Source organism: Dreissena polymorpha, chromosome 8, assembly GCF_020536995.1.
Source record: "Dreissena polymorpha isolate Duluth1 chromosome 8, UMN_Dpol_1.0, whole genome shotgun sequence".
Classification (NCBI taxonomy): Eukaryota; Metazoa; Mollusca; class Bivalvia; order Myida; family Dreissenidae; genus Dreissena; species Dreissena polymorpha.
The window spans coordinates 70,093,300-70,112,097 of record NC_068362.1 but is presented as its reverse complement, the minus strand read 5'-3'; the positions used below and the strand labels follow the sequence as shown (position 1 = coordinate 70,112,097).

General features: G+C 35.6%; 1 protein-coding gene across 2 annotated transcripts; it reads right to left on the bottom strand.

The window, feature by feature from the left end:
- Positions 1–72: 72 nt before the first annotated feature.
- LOC127843265 (nucleotide exchange factor SIL1-like) lies at positions 73–18,773 on the bottom strand. 2 transcript variants are annotated; one of them, XM_052373144.1, is made up of 10 exons: positions 18,562–18,773; positions 14,544–14,676; positions 12,917–13,003; positions 9,257–9,358; positions 8,176–8,264; positions 7,545–7,730; positions 6,736–6,860; positions 4,168–4,429; positions 1,470–1,537; positions 73–568 (listed from the first exon to the last, which is right to left on the bottom strand). In XM_052373144.1, exons 2-10 carry the CDS (start codon positions 14,653–14,655, stop codon positions 274–276), a joined length of 1,326 nt encoding a protein of 441 aa, XP_052229104.1. In that variant the 5' UTR covers positions 14,656–14,676; positions 18,562–18,773; the 3' UTR covers positions 73–273. The 2 variants fall into 2 exon arrangements, with proteins under 2 accessions (XP_052229104.1, XP_052229102.1); XM_052373142.1 differs by having other exon boundaries at positions 14,544–14,712; positions 18,562–18,769.
- Positions 18,774–18,798: the final 25 nt, after the last annotated feature.

Here is an 18,798-nt window from a genome sequence, read left to right as displayed (position 1 = left end):
TTTACCTACTTGAAAATTATGTAAGCTATATTAAGCATGGATGAACACCGACAAAAATTGTACAAAACAATAAACAGCATACATTTTAGTCACAAAATAGAACAAATTGACATCAAAATGGTGTGCATACAGATGGGCAAAAAAGCTTTGACAAAATAAGAAACACAAATGTCAAAACAAATTTGTAAGAACATACAGTCATTGCAAAAAAACATAAATTAATATACATGTATTATTATAAAGTAAACAATTGGTCCTACGACTCCAGAGCCGCTATAATTCATCTGTAACATGTCCATTATTTTTATTCGTAACTTTGTTAAGTAAATTGTCCGTAATTTCAACCATGTGTTGAAAATAGCCTGAATCGTCTGAAACCATGTCTCTGTACTCCGTATTTAATAACCTTACAGTCACTAGGTATTTGGAAAATGTTTGTTGACACGTGTGTGCTAACGTTTCCATAGCAACTATGGCTTGTTCCCTTGCCTCATGGTCATGTGACATCAACAGCTCTGGGACCCGATCACACCAGCCCTTGTCCACTAGTAACGTCTCCAGGTCAACTCTGAATGCACAACGTTACACAATAATTTGATAAGGCCAAATGTTTGTTTGCAAAACAAACACATCCTTAAAAATAGTTAAGTAGGTAAGCTAAATATTTTTTCATAATCCTTTTTGGTGCTATAAGCGTTATTTCCAAAGTAAAACGGACGTTTTATGAATGAAATTTCCCCAACCGCTATGGAACATTCCTTCATGTGAAGAAGTAAATTTAGAAAACACGATCAGGCAAACAGGATTGAAAATTTAACCTGGAGTTTCGTAAAGTTTTGGGTTGGCATGAAAAAATTAGGATGGGTAAGGTTAGTTAAAATAACAAAACTTAACACACCTTGGGGAAATATCAAGAATCAGAACGGCTATGATGATTCTGTCATCAGGCCCTTAACAACTGCCATATTAACAGTGAAAATGAGGCTGCTTACCCCAGCAAAGTCTGGGTAATTTTCTCCCATAAAATGACAAACTTTGTACCAGATTATTCATTTGAACAAAAGTATACATTAGTATTGTCTGGTGGGGGGAGATTGTGAAGAAAGATTTTCATACAGAAAGTCTGTAGTTTCTTTACAATGCAATGGCAACAGATATAGAAAGAACAACTTATTTTGTAGAATAGAACATTGCATTCAGTATTGAATTGTATGGCCCAATATCCATTTTTTAAAACATGCAAATGGAATCCACCAAAAGAAGGCACATGTCTGTCTAGTCTGTGAGACTTAGAACAAGAATGAGAAAAGTTAAATTACCGGTAAAGGGAAATTGTCAGACAAAAGTAATTCCTTTTCAAATCTGCAGTTTTAATAAACATCCTGTCATCAACAACCAATATTCTTAATGTACTAAGTTCAATTCTTCAAGGAATTAGCAGATGAAGGGAGACAACTCTGTGCACTTACTCCTTATATTGACGAAGCTTTTCCAAGTCTGTGGACAATTCTGGACTTGTGTTTTGCTCTGTCACAATCTTCAAAAAGTAAACAAATATTTATAAGCATTAATACAAAATTACATAATTTATATATATTTATATTCTCAATACAAAACAACAACACGGAATGTAAATTATATGAACATTATTTTCTACTGGGCCCAATGTTGCTCATATGAACCCAAAGGAACTGATCTATTCTGGGTAGCTCTTGTGTTGTTTTCACAACCATTTTAGAAATCAGATTAAATATAATTACAACACTCTCTATGAGCAAGTTTCAGTATAATTGGGCGCAAAATATGACGTCAAGAGTTTTCACAAGGTTTAATTGCTCTAAAACCATGCAAGGAAAACTGTCTTATCCTCCAGTTTGAGTGTTTCATCTTTAATAACAAGAGCACTGCCTTGCGGGTGCAGACGGCTCATTTTTCTTTTTCTTTTTAAAGGTGAAGGGACCGATCTCAATTTCAATCACAAAGGAAGGAGGGGTGGAGTGGAGGGGGGTGTATAGTTTGGGGGTGTGGTCATTTATTACATTTTCTTCCAAAAATGAAACAGAAAAGCATTTTTTTTTTTTGGGGGGGGGGGGATTCTTGGGTGGGATGGTTGGACAGTATTTCAAAAATAAAATAATACAAAAAATATTTGTGTTTTTTAACCATGTTTAAAAAAAATTGTTGGGGGGGGGTTAAGGGGGGGGGGGGTATAGTGTTAGGGTGTGTTGGTCATTTAAAAGATGATCTTTAAGAGAGAAAAAAATTGGAGAGGGGGATTCAGGGTGGGGGGGGGGGGCTTGGTAGATGGTTTGGGTGGAGTCTATTGTGGCATGTCAGGTAAGAGTTGTTTTGTCAAAGTATCAATCAAATCTTATCATAAATAAAGAAGTTATGGCAATTTTAGCAAAATTTAATAATTTGACCTTGAGAGTCAAGGTCAATCAAAGGTCAAGGTAAAATTCAACTTGCCAGGTACAGTACCCTCATGATAGCATGAAAGTATTTGAAGTTTGAAAGCAATAGCCTTGATACTTTAGAAGTAAAGTGGATCTAAACATAAAATTTAACCATATATTCAAAGTTACTAAGTCAAAAAAGGCACAAAATTCTGTAAAAGTGACAACCAGAGTTATGCAACTTGTCCTTTACTGTTCCCTTATGATAGTTTGCGAGTGTTCCAAGTATGAAAGCAATATCTATGATACTTTAGGGGTAAAGTGAACCAAACACAAAACTTAACCAAATTTTCAATTTTCTAAGTATAAAGGGCCCATAATTATGTCAAAATGCCAGTCAGAGTTACATAACTTTGCCTGCACAGTCCCCTTATGATAGTTAGTAAGTGTTGCAAGTATGAAAGCAATTGCTTTGATACTTTAGGAATAAAGTAGACCTAAACACAAAACTTAACCAAATTTTCAATTTTCTAAGTATAAAGGGCCCATAATTATGTCAAAATGCCAGTCAGAGTTACATAACTTTGCCTGCACAGTCCCCTTATGATAGTTAGTAAGTGTTGCAAGTATGAAAGCAATAGCTTTGATACTTTAGGAATAAAGTAGACCTAAACACAAAACTTAACCAAATTTTCAATTTTCTAAGTATAAAAAGGGCACATAATTCTGTCAAAATGCACGCCAGAGTTATCTAACTTTGCCTGACCAGTCCCCTCATGATAGTAAATAAGTGTACCAAGTTTGAATGCAAAAGCATTGATACTTTATGAGAAAAGTGGACCTAAACGCAGAACTTAACAGGACGCCAACGCCAAGGTGATTACAATAGCTCATTTTATTTTTACAAAAAATAGATGAGCTAAAAATCAGGACATGACCAAGTTAGACCCTGGGTAGAATTAAACAAAAAATTGGTTGAGAATCATATTTTATGCTCCATAACAAATTCCAAGCATCTGGGCCTCGCGGTTTCAGAGGAGAGGATTTTTATATTTTGAGAATATTCACTATATACATACAAAGGAAAAGTAACCTCAGGGCTGGTATATTTTTGACCCCATGGACATAATTTTAAAAACTTGGTAGAGGACCAAAATGCAATGTGGGTTACTAAACCCCACAAATACAACCTTTTGAGTTCAAATATTTTCTAGGTTTTTTTCTTTGTGCATGTAAGAGAAACAAGTAACCACTGGTGGGTCCTGGTTTGACCCATGGGGCATAATTTGAACAACCTTGATCAATCTATTGGTCATACAAACTACATGTACATATGCACCAGACCAAACAATTTTAACGACTTTAAAAAAGGGTAATTCCTGTGATTTTTTTAAGGGGTTCGAGTAAAGAAGTCCTTAGAATAAAATTTAACCCATTTATGCCGAGTGGACTCTCCCATCCTTGTAAATTGGATCAATTTATTTAAAAAATTAGAGATGTCTAGTATTATTTATTTCTATATTTAGAATATTTCTTACAGAAATTCCTTTAAGCAAACAGCGCAGACCCTTATGAGACGCTGCATCATGTGGCGTCGGGTCTACGCTGTTTGCCAAGGCCTTTTTTTTTGGACGCTAGGCATAAAATGGGTTAAATGCATGCACCTCATATATGGACAGTCAACAGACATCAAAGTATCCTAAAAGATCCACATGAGCACTATGCGCAAAGGTGAGCTGAACATTCTCAAAATGTCAACAATGTCACTTACTTTTTCCATCAGCATGTCAGCAATTAAAGCCACTGCTTTCATTTTGAATTTGTCCGACAGAGGTTGGTTAAACGCTTTCTGCAAAACAGACAGTCCACCAAGGTCCACAAAGCGCTTCTGAGCATAGGGAAAGTGTCGACACTGACTTGAAATGGCAAACAGCAACTTTCGCTGCACCGTTGTGTCGTAACTGACTGCCATCAGACGAAGAAGTACTTCCATCGCACCAGAGGCTAGACTGCGGATCTGAGCTTTGGGGTTGCTAAAACAAAGACTTCGAAAAATGATTCACCTGGCCCTGATTTCTCAAGGTCTTACCTGTAAGTCTGATTCAACCAAGATAAACAACTGGAGTAAGATTAATGTTTTTATTTAACAACAAAGTATACATGTATACCCGGTAGTGTCGGAAGGGAAAATCACATTTTAACCTTTTTCCCCTTAGATACATATTTTTATGCTTTAGTCCCTCAAAAAGTTCAATTTAATTAAAGACCTTTCTAATTAGATTCAAATTTGAAAGGCTTCATTTCCAACCATTAAATACTGATGAGCACCAAACTTGTAGTCTTTCAGGTTTTATGCTGGCTGCAAAAGCCATTTTCACTTTAATTCTTATTGGGGAAAGGGTTAAAGCCCAAAGTGTTCTCCAGTATATTATTAGACAAGAGGGCCAAGATGGCCCTAGTTCGCTCACCTGAGAGGAGTTGGTTCATTCAATCTTTACCAAATGTCAAACTTGACCTAGATATTGTCCAGACAAACATCCTGGTCAAGTTTCATCATACTTCATCTGCGAGTCATGATCAATGTACCTATGAAGTTTCATGATCCTAAGCATTCTTGAGTTATCATCCGGAAACCATTTTTCAAAGTTGAGTCACTGTGACCTTGACAGACATTGTGTGAATACGTTTTTTGGCACTATGACCTTGACCTTTGACCTAGTGACCTGATAATCAATTGGGGTCATCTGCGAGTCATGATCAATATACCTATGAAGTTTCATGAACTTAGGCATAAGCGTTCTTGAGTTATCATCCAGAAACCATTTTACTATTTCAGGTCACCGTGACCTTGACCTTTGACCTAGTGACCTGAAAATCAATAGGGGTCATCTGCGAGTCATGATCATTGTACCTATGAAGTTTCATGATCCTAGGCATAAGCGTTCTAGAGTTATCATCAAGAAACCATTTTACTATTTCAGGTAACCATGAACTTGACCTTTGACCTAGTGACCTGAAAATCAATAGGGGTTATCTGTGAGTCATGATCAATGTATCTATGAAGTTTCATGATCTTAGGCATAAGCGCTCTTGAGTTATCATCTGAAAACCATTTTACTGCTTTGGGTCACCGTGACCTTGACCTTTGACCTAGTGACCTGAAAATCAATAGGGGTCATCTGCGAGTCATGATCAATGTATCAATGAAGTTTCATGATCCTAGGCATAAGTGTTCTTGAGTTATCATCCGGAAACCATCTGGTGGACGGACCGACATGAGCAAAACAATATACCCCTTCTTCTTCAAAAGGGGGGGGGGGGGGATAAGGAGAAAACTGCCCTGTTCCCTGCAGCCATGTTATTCAACTGACCTAATCCATTTTTGAACTCAGCTCTCGTATCAAGGAAACAAATGTTCTGAGCAAATTTCATGAAAATTGGGCCAAAAATGTGACTTCTACTGTGTTCACATGTTTTCACTATATACATATAGAGAAAAATGCCCCGCCCACTGGCGGCCATGTTTTTTCACCGATCCCGACCATTTTCAAACTCGTCCGAGACATCAATTAAACCAATGTTTTTACCAACTTTCATGATGATTGGGCAAAAATTGTGACTTCTAGAGTGTTTACAAGGTTTCTCTATAGCCAAATAATTAAAACTGCCCCGCCCACTGGCGGCCATGTTTTTCAACCTAGTGACCTAGTTTTTGACCCTGCACAACCCAGTTTCGAACTCGGCAGAGATTTCATTGGGACAAAGCTTCTGACCAAGTTTCATGAAGATGGGACAAGAAATGTGGCCTCTAGAGTGTTTACGAGCAAATGTTAACAGACGGACGGACAGACATACGCAGACAAAGACTGGTCACAAAAGCTCACCTGAGCAATCAGGTGAGCTAAAAAGATATACAGTAACTATTTTGTTCATTAATTTCAAGTACAAATATAAATTGTGAAATTAGTTTCAGACTGCTTTTTTACAGAGTCTACCAGTATGCCTATCAGGAAAAATTTCATCAGAATTAAGTTATGAAATAGTTATTTTTGTTTTTTATATATGATGTTAAATACCATAATAATTTATAAGATATTCAACGTTTTGTAAAAAAATGAATTCTGGTTAACAAAATTTCTGGAGCTTACACTAAGTTATTTGTTGGATTTGAATGTTAATTTTAATTCCCTAGTAATCAGAGAATGATATATTTTTAGGAGTGGCACAGCACATTTTAATTTTATGATTAGCTTTTCTTCATTTTTCTAGTTTTAAAAAGGTTAAAATGGAGTAAAAATGGCGTGAATCATAGAAACATGATTTTGCACACGAATCATACCTTGAGATTGCCGCCCCTAATGCTCGTGCTGCCTCTTTCAAGACGTCCATATTCTCGGTTTTGTTGAGGATTCCCAGGAGAACTGAGAGACCTCCAGCATCCCCAAACAGTATTGCATTGTCGTACTGGAAATAGAAAGTCCTTCCGTTTAAACCAATATTAGCCACACTGTGGGACAACAGGGCTTAATGCATGTGCGTAAAATGTCCTCAAGATCAGTCCACACAGGCTTAACATGGTCATCACTTCCTGTATTTATTGTTTTAACCCTTTGCATGCTGGGAAATTTGTCTTCTGCTGAATGTCTAAAATTAACATTTTCTTCGATTTTTTTTCAAAGAATACTATCACAATAGCAAACAGTTTGGATCCTGATGAGACGCTCATCTTGATCCAAACTGTTTGCAAAGGCCTTTAAAATTCGGTTCCAGCGCTTAAAGGGTTAAGCCCCGTTTTCCCAGAGTAAGGCTCATTTATATTAGCTTGATTGCATTCAAATCTTATTGAGCCACTCTCGAGTCCGTTTGCAGGGCAGAACCAGAACTTGGTGCCTTTTTTAGTGATCTTAATTATATTCCCATACTGAGATTGAACCAAGGATGTTTGGATCACTATGCGGACATCATATTGACCTGGCCACCATGACTAAGTCCTTAACTCAAAGATGAAGGCTTGGATTGCTGAATGGATAGATGAAAAAAGGGATGGACAGACAGATGGATCCATTCCAAGCTTGACCATTAGACTTTTGACCTTTAAGTGTGACCTCGACTTTTGAGTCAGACAACACTAACATCTATAATGTATACCTGATGCAGATAGTATTCCAGATCAGTCAGAGTCAGTTGCAGTTCTTCGCTGGGAGTGTCTGAATTGTTCAGTTTCAGCAGAAGACGCGCAATGATTTCAGCATCCGTCTCGATGTTGGCATTCATGTCCGCAAAGTCCTTCTTGAGTTCCTCATAACTGCGGAATTCCCCGCTAGGTTTAGAGTCCTGCATAAACCAAATTATCGCTCAAAATACCTAACCTAAATTTCTTACAAGCAATTCTTATGTCTTTTTTAACAGCACTTAAGTAGCTAAATTTTTGCATAACGCGAAAATGTGTCACTGTGCAGAAAATTCATTGATAAATACTACAAGCTTTAAAAGAAAATTTACTTAAGTAGTTGTTTAAATAAAACTTTAAAAACAGTAATATAAATCAGTAAAATGCATACTTAGCCAAGTATTCTAACAACAGTCTTTAGGGTTTTCAATAAATTACAGCACACAATCAACATTTACGTTCAAAGAAAGTTTAAGCTGGACAAATGCATTTTGTTTACATACATGTATATTATACTCTTTGTAAAAAAAACATATATTGCCATTTTCCATCATGAAGCAAAGACTTAATAGACTTAAACTAAACTTAACAATATTGCTATCGAGAAACCTTGTTGTCTAAATCCGTCGCTTTTAGGTTTTTCATTGCCTTTTTTAATTCTTCTCTCATAAACTCCTTCTGACCCAAATATTGATGTCCTAGAAATATAAACATCACAAACTATGTATTACAATGCATACAAATCATTTAATCATTCATTCAATTAATCTATTTTTTAAAGTGTGTCTGCACATCGCTTGAGAAGATTTCAAAAGGGGGGAGTGACCATCCATTTTTATGCCCCAACCTTTTAAAAATATGTGCCCCATGCCCTTTCATTATTTTGCCTCAGCCTTTGAAAATAGTCCAACCCTTCCTTTTGTCTTTTTTTAAATTGTCAAATTTCTTCTAAATAAAGACACAACCTGCATGTTTGTCATAAGCAATTAATATAGAAATAAGCAACATAAGTATTTCTTTGTATTTCAATCCAATTATTTTTAATAAAGACCATGCCCCGTGGAATTATACTGAGTGTAAGCTAGAATACAACTACTTAAGTGAAAAGGGTCATGTCCAACTTTAAAGTTTACCATATGACAATACTTCACAAAAGAGGTTGCCCTTCCCCTTTTATGTCTGCTTAAATACCTACGACAAACTTGCATATTAATTGTTTTCAAATAACCACATGCAAGTGACCATGCCAATTGAAATCAGGCTGATTTTCATAAAGTCAAAGAAACCCCTAAAACATCAACTAAAGCATGTTTATCAAGAGTTTGCACCATTTAAGTGTCATGTTATGTCAAACAGATGGTGAGTCAAAACAGTGATGTACTCTTGTGTTTGTCTCTACAGCTGAAAACAAGTTGGTAGTTCAGTGTCCGGAAAAGTCTGTCACTTTTGCAACTATTACACGCCCAAATTTAAGTTAACTGGCCAGTAAAATACTACGTATTTGACCTGAATATTTAATTGGCCATGATCAATGCTGTATCTGGATTCTTTTCTAGGTCCTCTTGCAGACTTGATGATGTTCACTAGCTACCACATATCACATCATGACACGTTTTGGTGGAAACATGATTTTATAAAAAGTTCTATGGAATGACACATATTCATTTTGATCTTTCTACAGAAAACATACCCTGAGCATCATCTGTATGTCTGAAGTCCGACATGAGTTTGGCCTCTTTGCTGCCTGTCTCAAAGTTCATTCTCACATGTAAGCCGGCTGGAATGGCCTGACCTACAATTCATGTCAAATGACATCAAATGTTAAATAAGACTATTGTCAAGTAATATATGTCCCCTACCGGCTCTATCAATGTCAGATTTTTTAAATTATTTTTTTGGTTGCCATAGCAACCAGAATTTTTGACGTAGGAACAAAATGAAATGACGTGCATAATGTCCATATTGCCATCTATCCATGTTTCAAGTTTCATGAAAAGTGTGACAGACAGACAGACTCACAGAGCGCAAACCATAAGTCCCCTCTGGTGAAACCGATAGAGGACAAAAATAGTAAATTCTCATTTGTAGACATGGTGAAATGGATGAACAATACCAATACTTATGGCATATATGGATATGTGCCGTGCTCTTTGAAAAGAGGGTTCAATGCATGTGCATAAAATGTTGTCCCCGATTAGCTTGTGAAGTCCGCATTGTCTAATCACAGACGACACTTTCGGCTTTTATGATATTTTCTTAGCCAAAATCCAGTTTAGATGTAAAGTGTCGTGCCTAATTAGCCTGTGCTGACTGCACAAGCTAATCGGGAACAATACTTTACGCACATGCGTTTTTTTTATACTTGAAAAATGACAAAGTAAGACACATAAGTTGCTCCTTTACCAGACTTATCTCATATAAATTTAAAAGAAATTTCAAAATTTTGACTAAAGAGCTTTCTGTATGCAAGTAATTGACAGGCTTGATATTGCATTTACCGGTATTTCTAAAAACAAGAGGGCCTGAAAGGCCCAAAGTCGCTCACCTCAGATAACAAGATATTATTAGGACAAATCTCCTGACCAAGTTTCACGAAGATCGGAAAATAAATGTGGCCTCTAGAGTGTTAACAAGGCTTTACTATAGCCATATAAGGAAAAATGTCCCGCCCCCTGGCAGCCATGTTTTTCAACCAACCGGCATCATTTTTAAACTCTTCCAAGATATTATTGGGATGAATCTTCTGACCAAGTTTCATGAAGATCGGACAGTAAATGTGGCCTCTAGAGTGTTAACAAGATTTGAATATAGCCATATAAGGAAAAATGCCCCGCCCCTTGGAAGCCATTTTTTTCAAGCAAACATAATTATTTTCAAACTCATCCAAGATATCATTGAGACCAATCTTCTGGCCAAATGTCATGAAGATTGGACAATAAATGTGGCCTCTAGAGTGTTAACAAGGTTTTACTATAGCCATAAATAGCAGGGCCGTACCCAGGATTTTTTTACTGGGGGGGCCGAACCGGGGAGGGTTTGGGAGAGGTCCCCCCTCCCTATATATATACTTTTTTTAATTTGGCACTTTGCAAGGTGAATTTTAATGCTTATAAAAACGTTTTTTGTGATATAAATTAATGGAATATAACAAGTAAATCAACACATTTCGGAAGTCTTAAGCTTTAAACATTGGTGTGAATTCACAACAATATTAAAAGCTTTAGATTTCCGAAACTTACAGGTTTAAACTGACGATTATCCGCATCAACTATCGTATTGCTAAACACCATTGTTTTCACAAATCAATAACGTCACAGGTTTTTTTAATCTGATTTTTTTGGGAAAGACCTTGCCATTTTTGAGGAAAAAAATTGAACGAAACGCCTAATTTTTTGGGGAAATAATGAAAGTCTTAAATAATCAATTTAACATATTTTACTGTTTTCAAACAAATTCAAGGAAAGAGAAAATTTAATTATACAATATTTTTCTACACTGGATCAGGTTAACTTATATAATGAGATCGATTTGTTGTTTCAATTTTCATTTTTTTACCAATGAGCCATTAATAGGTTGATATTACTCAATTCTCGGTACTCAATTATTTTAAATACTGAATTCTGCCAAATTCTTATCTGTTGCTCGGCAAATTTATGAATCTGTTTTTCCTTAAAACAAACGTGTTAACTATCTCATCGAAGTCTTTTTCAGTGATTTCCGTTCAAAAATTATAAATAATCAGTTTTAATACCTTTGTCAGTGTTTTTGTTCCGGTTCAAATTCAGGGCCCTATTCTCAATGCAAAAAGTATATATCAGGTCCTTAAAATTCCCAATAAAAGGTTTCAAAAAAAACCCAATTAAACTTTAAGAACGGAAAAATACGTTTAGGGCCTTCTCAAAGAAGGAAAAAAACTTGCGTCGACAATTATCAGACCATAGTCTACGAACTCCTGTAGCAGTTGCTTCCATTCGCTGCACGTATCAAAATACATGTTACGGCCGAGCCCCTGGGCCCATGGCCTGGGTACGGGCCTGAATAGCCATATAAGGAAAAATGCCCCACCCCTGGTGGCCATGTTTTTAAAGCAACCAAAACCATTTTCGAACTAATCCAAGTTTCATGATGATCAGAAAATAAATGTGACCTCTAGAGTGTTAACAAGGTTTTACTATAGCCATATATGGAAAATAGCCCCGCCCCGTGGTTGCCATGTTTTTCAACCAACCGGCATCATTTTTGAACTCGTCCAAGATATTACTGGGATGAATCTTCTGACCGAGTTTCATGAAGATCGGACTATAAATGTGGCCTCTAGAGTGTTAACAAGATTTAACTATAGCCTTATATAGCCATATAAGGAAAAATGCCCCGCCCCTTGGCGGCCATGTATTTCAAGCAAACGTAACCATTTTCTAACTCATCCAAGATATCATTGAGACAAATCTTCTGACCATATTTCATCAAGATTGGACAATAAATGTGGCCTCTAGAGTGTTTACAAGGTTTTACTAAAGCCATATAAGGAAAAATGCCCCGCCCCCTGGCGGCCATGTTTTTTAACCAACCGGCATCATTTTCGAACTCGTCCAAGATATTATTGGGATAAATCTTCTGACCAACTTTTATGAAGATCGGAAAATAACTGTGGCCTCTAGAGTGTTAACAAGATTTTACTATAGCCATATATAGCTATATAAGGAAAAATGCCCCACTCCTTGGCAGCCATGTTTTTTAAGCAAACCTAACCATTTTTGAACTCATCAAAGATATCATTGAAACCAATCTTCTGACCAAATTTCATGAAGATTGGACAATAAATGTGAACTCTAGAGAGTTAACAAGGCAAATGTTGACGCCGCACAGCGGACACGGACGACGGACAAAAAGCAATCACAAAAGCTCACCATGAGCACGTTGTGCTCAGATAAGCTAATAAATCACACTGCATTATACTTAAATTTAAATAATGATTAACTTCTCTTAAACCTGCATTAAAATGTAGGATTTTTACCTTTGAAAATTAGAAATATTAAATACTCAAAATCAACAAATATTTGCGAGATCGGCTTCGCAAAAGAACTGTAATTAAGATATGTGTGTAAAATATTATTAAGATTACCGAGCCTGTGAAGTCAGCATAGGCTAATCAGTGTCAACACATTCTGCTTTTATGGAATTTTTTGTTGAAAGTAAGTATCTTCTATAAAATGAAAATCAGGCCTAAGTGGAATGTGTCATCCCTGGTTAGCCTGTGCAGTCTGCACACGATAAACTGGGATGACACTTTCCACACATGCATTAAGCCCAGTTTTCCCAGAATGAGGCTCATACATATACGAGTTTGTACCTTCTTGCACTGTTTGCCACTGATCCGTGGGAATGAATTTCTCCAAGACAACTGGACTATCACCATCCGTATCTTCAACAATGGTCTCTGTAAAAGAAACAAAAAACTGGATCTTCTATGTGAATATTGACATTATTTTTAGATGGAGCATATTCCAAAGTGTAATTAAGTACAACAGAACTGGAAATCTTGTTTATGGTTCAAAAATGGTAGATATTAAGCTACCATCATAGAACATCACATGTGACACAAGCCTTTTTTTTATTAAACCAAAACCAGTTTGCAACTATTATCTTGGCTGCAGCAATAATGTACGTGTGGAATTTATATGGATTAAATAGGTGTGGTCCAAATGTGCCTTTACAAAAAGAAGCAAACCAGGTTAGTGTGTGTTAACAAGTTTATGAGGTCTTTCCATGCCTAGTACTGCATTAGAGTGTCCTAGCACTCCAACCTAATTCACTTTCTAGCCTAGCTACATTGTATATGGATTTTTTTTTCTAATAAATATTCAATTTTGATATGGTTGAATGTGCTGCGGGGAGGGGAGAGTTACCTGAGGGAAAACCCACCTGTCCAGTATGGGCGCAATTAAACAATCATACACACCACTTGACGAGGGGTCGCCATACCAGACAGGTGTTTTTTTTCGGATAATCTGGTTTCCCACCACAGCCCAAGACCACAATAAAATCTTTCAGGAAAATCACACATAAAAAAAACTAAAATAGAGCAAGGGAAACAATCTATGAAAAAAGTTAAACTTTGGGGAATGAGTGGCCTTTCTTTTATCACAATGATCATATTTTTCAGACATGATCATATTTTTCAGACATTGTTGATCTGTTACTCCCACACAAAATCTTGAGCCAAGACAAGTGTGCACATTCAGTGCTAGGGAATTCTACAGTACTTTAAATGTGTACAGCCATTAAACCCTAAATGCATTAAACCAACATTTTATTCAACAATGTGATGAAACAGGAAATTAATAATATGCCAACCTTGCCGAAGGAAAGTGAAATAATATTTAACCTTTTACAACTTAGAAACATATTTTCACGCATTTGTAGTCCCTTAATAAATTAAATTTAATTTAAGACCTTTCTTACCAGATTCAAGTTTTTAAGGCTTCAATTCTAACACTTAGATACTGATGAACAGCAAACAGCATAAAACCTGAACAAACTTCGAGTAACTTGCAGGCTGTTAAGGTTTTATGCTGTTTGCACATAGCAATTTTCACTTTGCTTCTGAGTGGGAAAGAGTCAACTGACCGCATTATTGACTGGAATACTGCTAATCATGGACAAAAAATTGAAATTAAGCAAGGAAACTAAACTGAATTATTAAGTGTGCATTATCCCCATATACCTTCTATGCACATATAAGGTTTAATCTTTGCTTTAGTACTTTCAGAATTAGCTCAGGATCCAGACTGTGACACACAGATGCGCACATGGACAGAAAGTCGTTGACCACTTCTATATCCCTATGTGTGATAGACCTGAAAATCACCTATAAGCCATCCCTGGCCCAAGGAATGTGTTATCACATGTAACTGACCACATTCAAGTGACTAAAATACTCACAGAGACGATATATTTCACATACAAATTAAACTCACCATCTTCACTTCCCTCCACATGTACAACTGTCAAGGCTGCGGAGTTAGCCATGACGTGTTGTGTGAGAACCCCAACTACAAGCCCCATGACCAGCAAGATCTGCTTCAACATTCTCTCTTGTCAACTGTCAATCTGTTAAATGGCCACCGTGTCTTGATAAACTGATATCTGTACAAATATTATGATGCAATAAGTCACTCAGTTTGCTGATTAAACAGATAAACAGAATTACAGTAGATCCACTTTCTCATTAAGAGTTACTAACAGGTGTTACTACAGTAGATTTTGCTTAATTGAATAGCCCATTTTTCACGTCAGAATATTCAATTATCCGGAGTATTCAATTATACGGAATCCGTTATATTTCCAATGTTATCACTAACCGGGTGTAATCCTCCTGGAAATTGTGCTTTTCATGCATAATCAAAACATCGTTTTGACACATAAAGTGTTTAAAAAAAGTTAATATTGGAATTAAATATTGAATCAATTATAAATATAATATAAATGTTTTGTTGAATTCACAAATGAGAATACCAATTTTGTAATCCAAAACACACTTTCTAGCTTTAAATAAAACGTCCACATGTAATCCTCCTGGAAATTGTGCTTTTCATGCATAATCAAAAAACATCGTTTCGACACATAGAGCGTTTAAAAAAATGTTAATATTGAAATTAAATATTGAATCCATTATAAATATAATATAAATGTTTTGTTGAATTCCCAAATGATAATACAAATTTTGTAATCCAAAACACACTTTCTAGCTTTAAATAAAACGTCCACATGTATTTCCTTTGCCCCCAACAAAAAGCTATCGAAAACTATGCAGCAATGTACAATGTCACGCCATACGGTGCATGTAATGATTTTTTCCATTTTCATTTTATTGCTTACCCAACGCTTACACTAGCAACATCTATTGCTCATGCATTGTCCTGGTAAAAAGCGCACAAAAATTAGCGTTGGTGTATATACACTGTCGAAGGAAAACTTTGTAGCGAGGAGAATGGTGTATCTTTGACGTTACTCTTTCAGGTTTTAGTATTGAAACAGATAATGTACTGTGTACTGATTTACCGGAAAATCTGGTCAATACTGGATTTAATTTTGGTAATTGTGAAAACATGATCAGCAGTGTTAAGACTGCGATGTTTTGACAAATGTGCGCGTTTGCGATTGTTCGACATCATGTTTAGATATGATTTACTGTGACGCAGTTGTGTAGGTTTATAAACACGAACTGAGAATATAGTGTAACATTCCATCACCTATTGCAAACTGTTGAGCAAGACACGTCAACAGTTTGTTTCTAATCAGCAACACACTCTTCAATTGTTTCTTAGCGACAACAAACTGTTGAAGTGTGTTACTCGACAGTTTGCATTCGAAAGTTTGCACCTGACTGCACACCGGAGACTCCAGTGTTTGCATTGTACTTGCTCGCATACTACACCTGTAAGTCACGTGACGCTTGACAGACGCTGCATACATGCATGATGTGAAATGAAAACAAAGGCAGTCGATTGAGCGTGTCTGTCAAAATCGTCGATACGATGCGTATCCTTGGGAGATTTGTGACATCCTTTGCTGGATTATAGTGTGGATTATAGTGTGCAACAGAAAATTGGCTATTCAATTAACCGAAATACGCCATATTTGCTATCAGAATATGTGGAGTTTGTTCAACGGAAAGAGATGCAAACGGTTTGGTTTTTTCAATTTCTATTCAATTAACCGAATTATTCGAATATCCGATATTCTATTAAGTGGAATCTACTGTATTGACTTTATGCCAAATATATCTCTTTCACTGTCTTATCTTCAACATTCATATTTCCAGACAAACAAGCCAATCCAATTTCCATGCAGTCATTGATAATAAAACCTGTTAAAATTGTGAGTAATGTCATCAATCCAATTTTAAAATGTGCATCTGAGTGAGTCTTAAAACAGGCTTTGAAAAGAATATTTCAATGTGGCAAAATTCATGGGAATTGTGTAAGTCTTTGAAAATGTGGTCATTTAAAAAATAAATCAGTTAATTTCTACCGTGAATGGTGTTTAAAAAAATTATTAGACAGTTGATAATTGTGTTGTATTATATATTAATGATTTATGAGCGACAAAAAATACATATATTTCATTGTTTACTGAATTAAAATAGTTATTGCTTTATAGCCTATTATGATGATTTTTAAACTTAATCACATACAAGTAATGCTTTAAAAATTGTTTAAGAAAACTACTTACTAGAGTGTTAATTAAAACTATGCTATTGTATGGCAAAATCTCATTTAGCACAAATGATACATTATGGTGTGAATGTGATACATTAAAAAAAATACAGAATGATAAATTTCTTTTTAAAAATATTTAAAAAATGTTTCACATAAATTCACAATGTCATTTAATGATTAGCAAATACCACAATTCATACATGCCAGACGTCTCGATCTCGGCGGGACAGTCCCGCTTTTGGGCCCTTTGTCCCGGCGTCCTGATATGAGACGATTTAACCGACATCCCGTAAAAAACGATGTAAGGTCTATAGGTTCCCAATAAAATTCGCTATTCAAGCTCTGTTTCGCTAACACTTACCACCGCTAATCCCTTTATTGCCCCCAATTAACAATCCAATCCTACTTCTCGTGTGTACCAGTGTTGTTTATGACACCTTAACAGCGATTTATTGGCTAATTATTGATTTTATCAGGCATTCACACCATGGTGGTCTTTAAGATAGTGGTCGCTTATTGCTATCGATAGTTGTATTATAATGAAATAAATGTTGAAAATGTGTTTGTTTTTGTCTTTGTTTGAAACGGTTTACAAAACAATTGTTTTGTAAAATTAATTCTACGTCATTAATGAGTCTTTTACATTCAATGTTTAGTTCCAAAATAGCGGGATAATTGGAATGTGCAATATACCAAAATCGCAACAAACAGTCCAATAAGTGATACCCATCCTGTCTAGTGTAATTGGGTGTAATTGTAATAAAAAAACGAGGTGCTATGCATGGCAGTTTGACCCTACTCCAATTAAGCTAAAAACAACGAGGTGCTATGCATGACAGTTTGACCCTACTCCAATTAAGCCACGATAATTGACAAGTAACAAACTGCGCATGGATACATGCTTAAAAAACATCTTTCTGCGCATTGCGTGTAAAGCTGATGTAACTGTTCGGTAGATAGTTTACTGTAACCCGTACTTTCAGTGTACTGGATAGCCCCTCCTGCGTTAATGTTTGCCATTGAAAGTAATATAATGAGTATTGTTGTCGTAATGTTCCAGATGTTGTACTCTAAAATGATGAATATTATCTTCGTTGTTTGCCATTGTCTTACTTTATAAAACTGTTATTGTTATGTTTTAGATTTCATGCTTCATATCAGATGTTTTATGTCTTGAATAAAAGTATCAAGAGTTTTTGTTAGTACTATACTGACTACAGTTAAGGCGGAATGATAGATTGTTTTAGGTGTCCTGCTTTTTGGTCAAATGTCACGACAATTTTTTATGGAATGTCCCGCTTTGGACCTAAAAATTATGGCATGTATGCCACTATACTATACATTATTGTAATTTAATACTTTTAATAAATAATCATTCAAGTAATTTTGTGAATTACAATTAAACAAAATACAAGGAATTTCATTATCTTTTCAAAGTTTATTTCTGCTTTACATTAATAAAAATATTATTAGAATCTTTGACACTCTGTGTACATTTTTGAAGTCATGACTATTGTATTAATTCTTTTTTCTAAGTTTTTTAAAACATAAACTAATCATCTGTTATGGTTAAACGCTTTTAGCAGAAATATTTCAAAACATGCATCAAAACACAACAATGTCAATAATTTATAACTTAAACTTATTTGATTGAATTAACTCTGTCCGAATATAAAATCCGGAATTTATTCTACTTCTTTGTAAAAAAAAAATAATCTCAAATAACAATGGACACACACACATACGAATGGAAAAATTAACAAATTGTTATTACCTTTTAAATCAACCTTTCCTTAAACTTCAGTTCGTTTACGATACCGCACAATTATAAACTAACCAAATGTAGAATTATATCAATTGTTGTTGTTAATGCAACGTGCTACATGTAAACATTCGTACTACGTACTTTAACGCGATTGGCTGAGTACCGATAAATGGATAAGTATCATGGCAAATACATTTTATTTGCCAGTCGTGAATTTTACATTATAAAAATCATGTGAACGTGACA

Coding starts and splice junctions, on each gene's coding strand:
- LOC127843265 (XM_052373144.1), bottom strand. CDS start 14,655: ATGTTGAAGCAGATCTTGCTGGTCATGGGGCTTGTAGTTGGGGTTCTC. Junction 7,731..8,175: donor CGACGGATTTAGACAACAAG/GTTTCTCGATAG, acceptor TGGTTTATGCAG/GACTCTAAACCTAGCGGGGA. Junction 4,430..6,735: donor TTAGGGGCGGCAATCTCAAG/GTATGATTCGTG, acceptor TCTTTGTTTTAG/CAACCCCAAAGCTCAGATCC.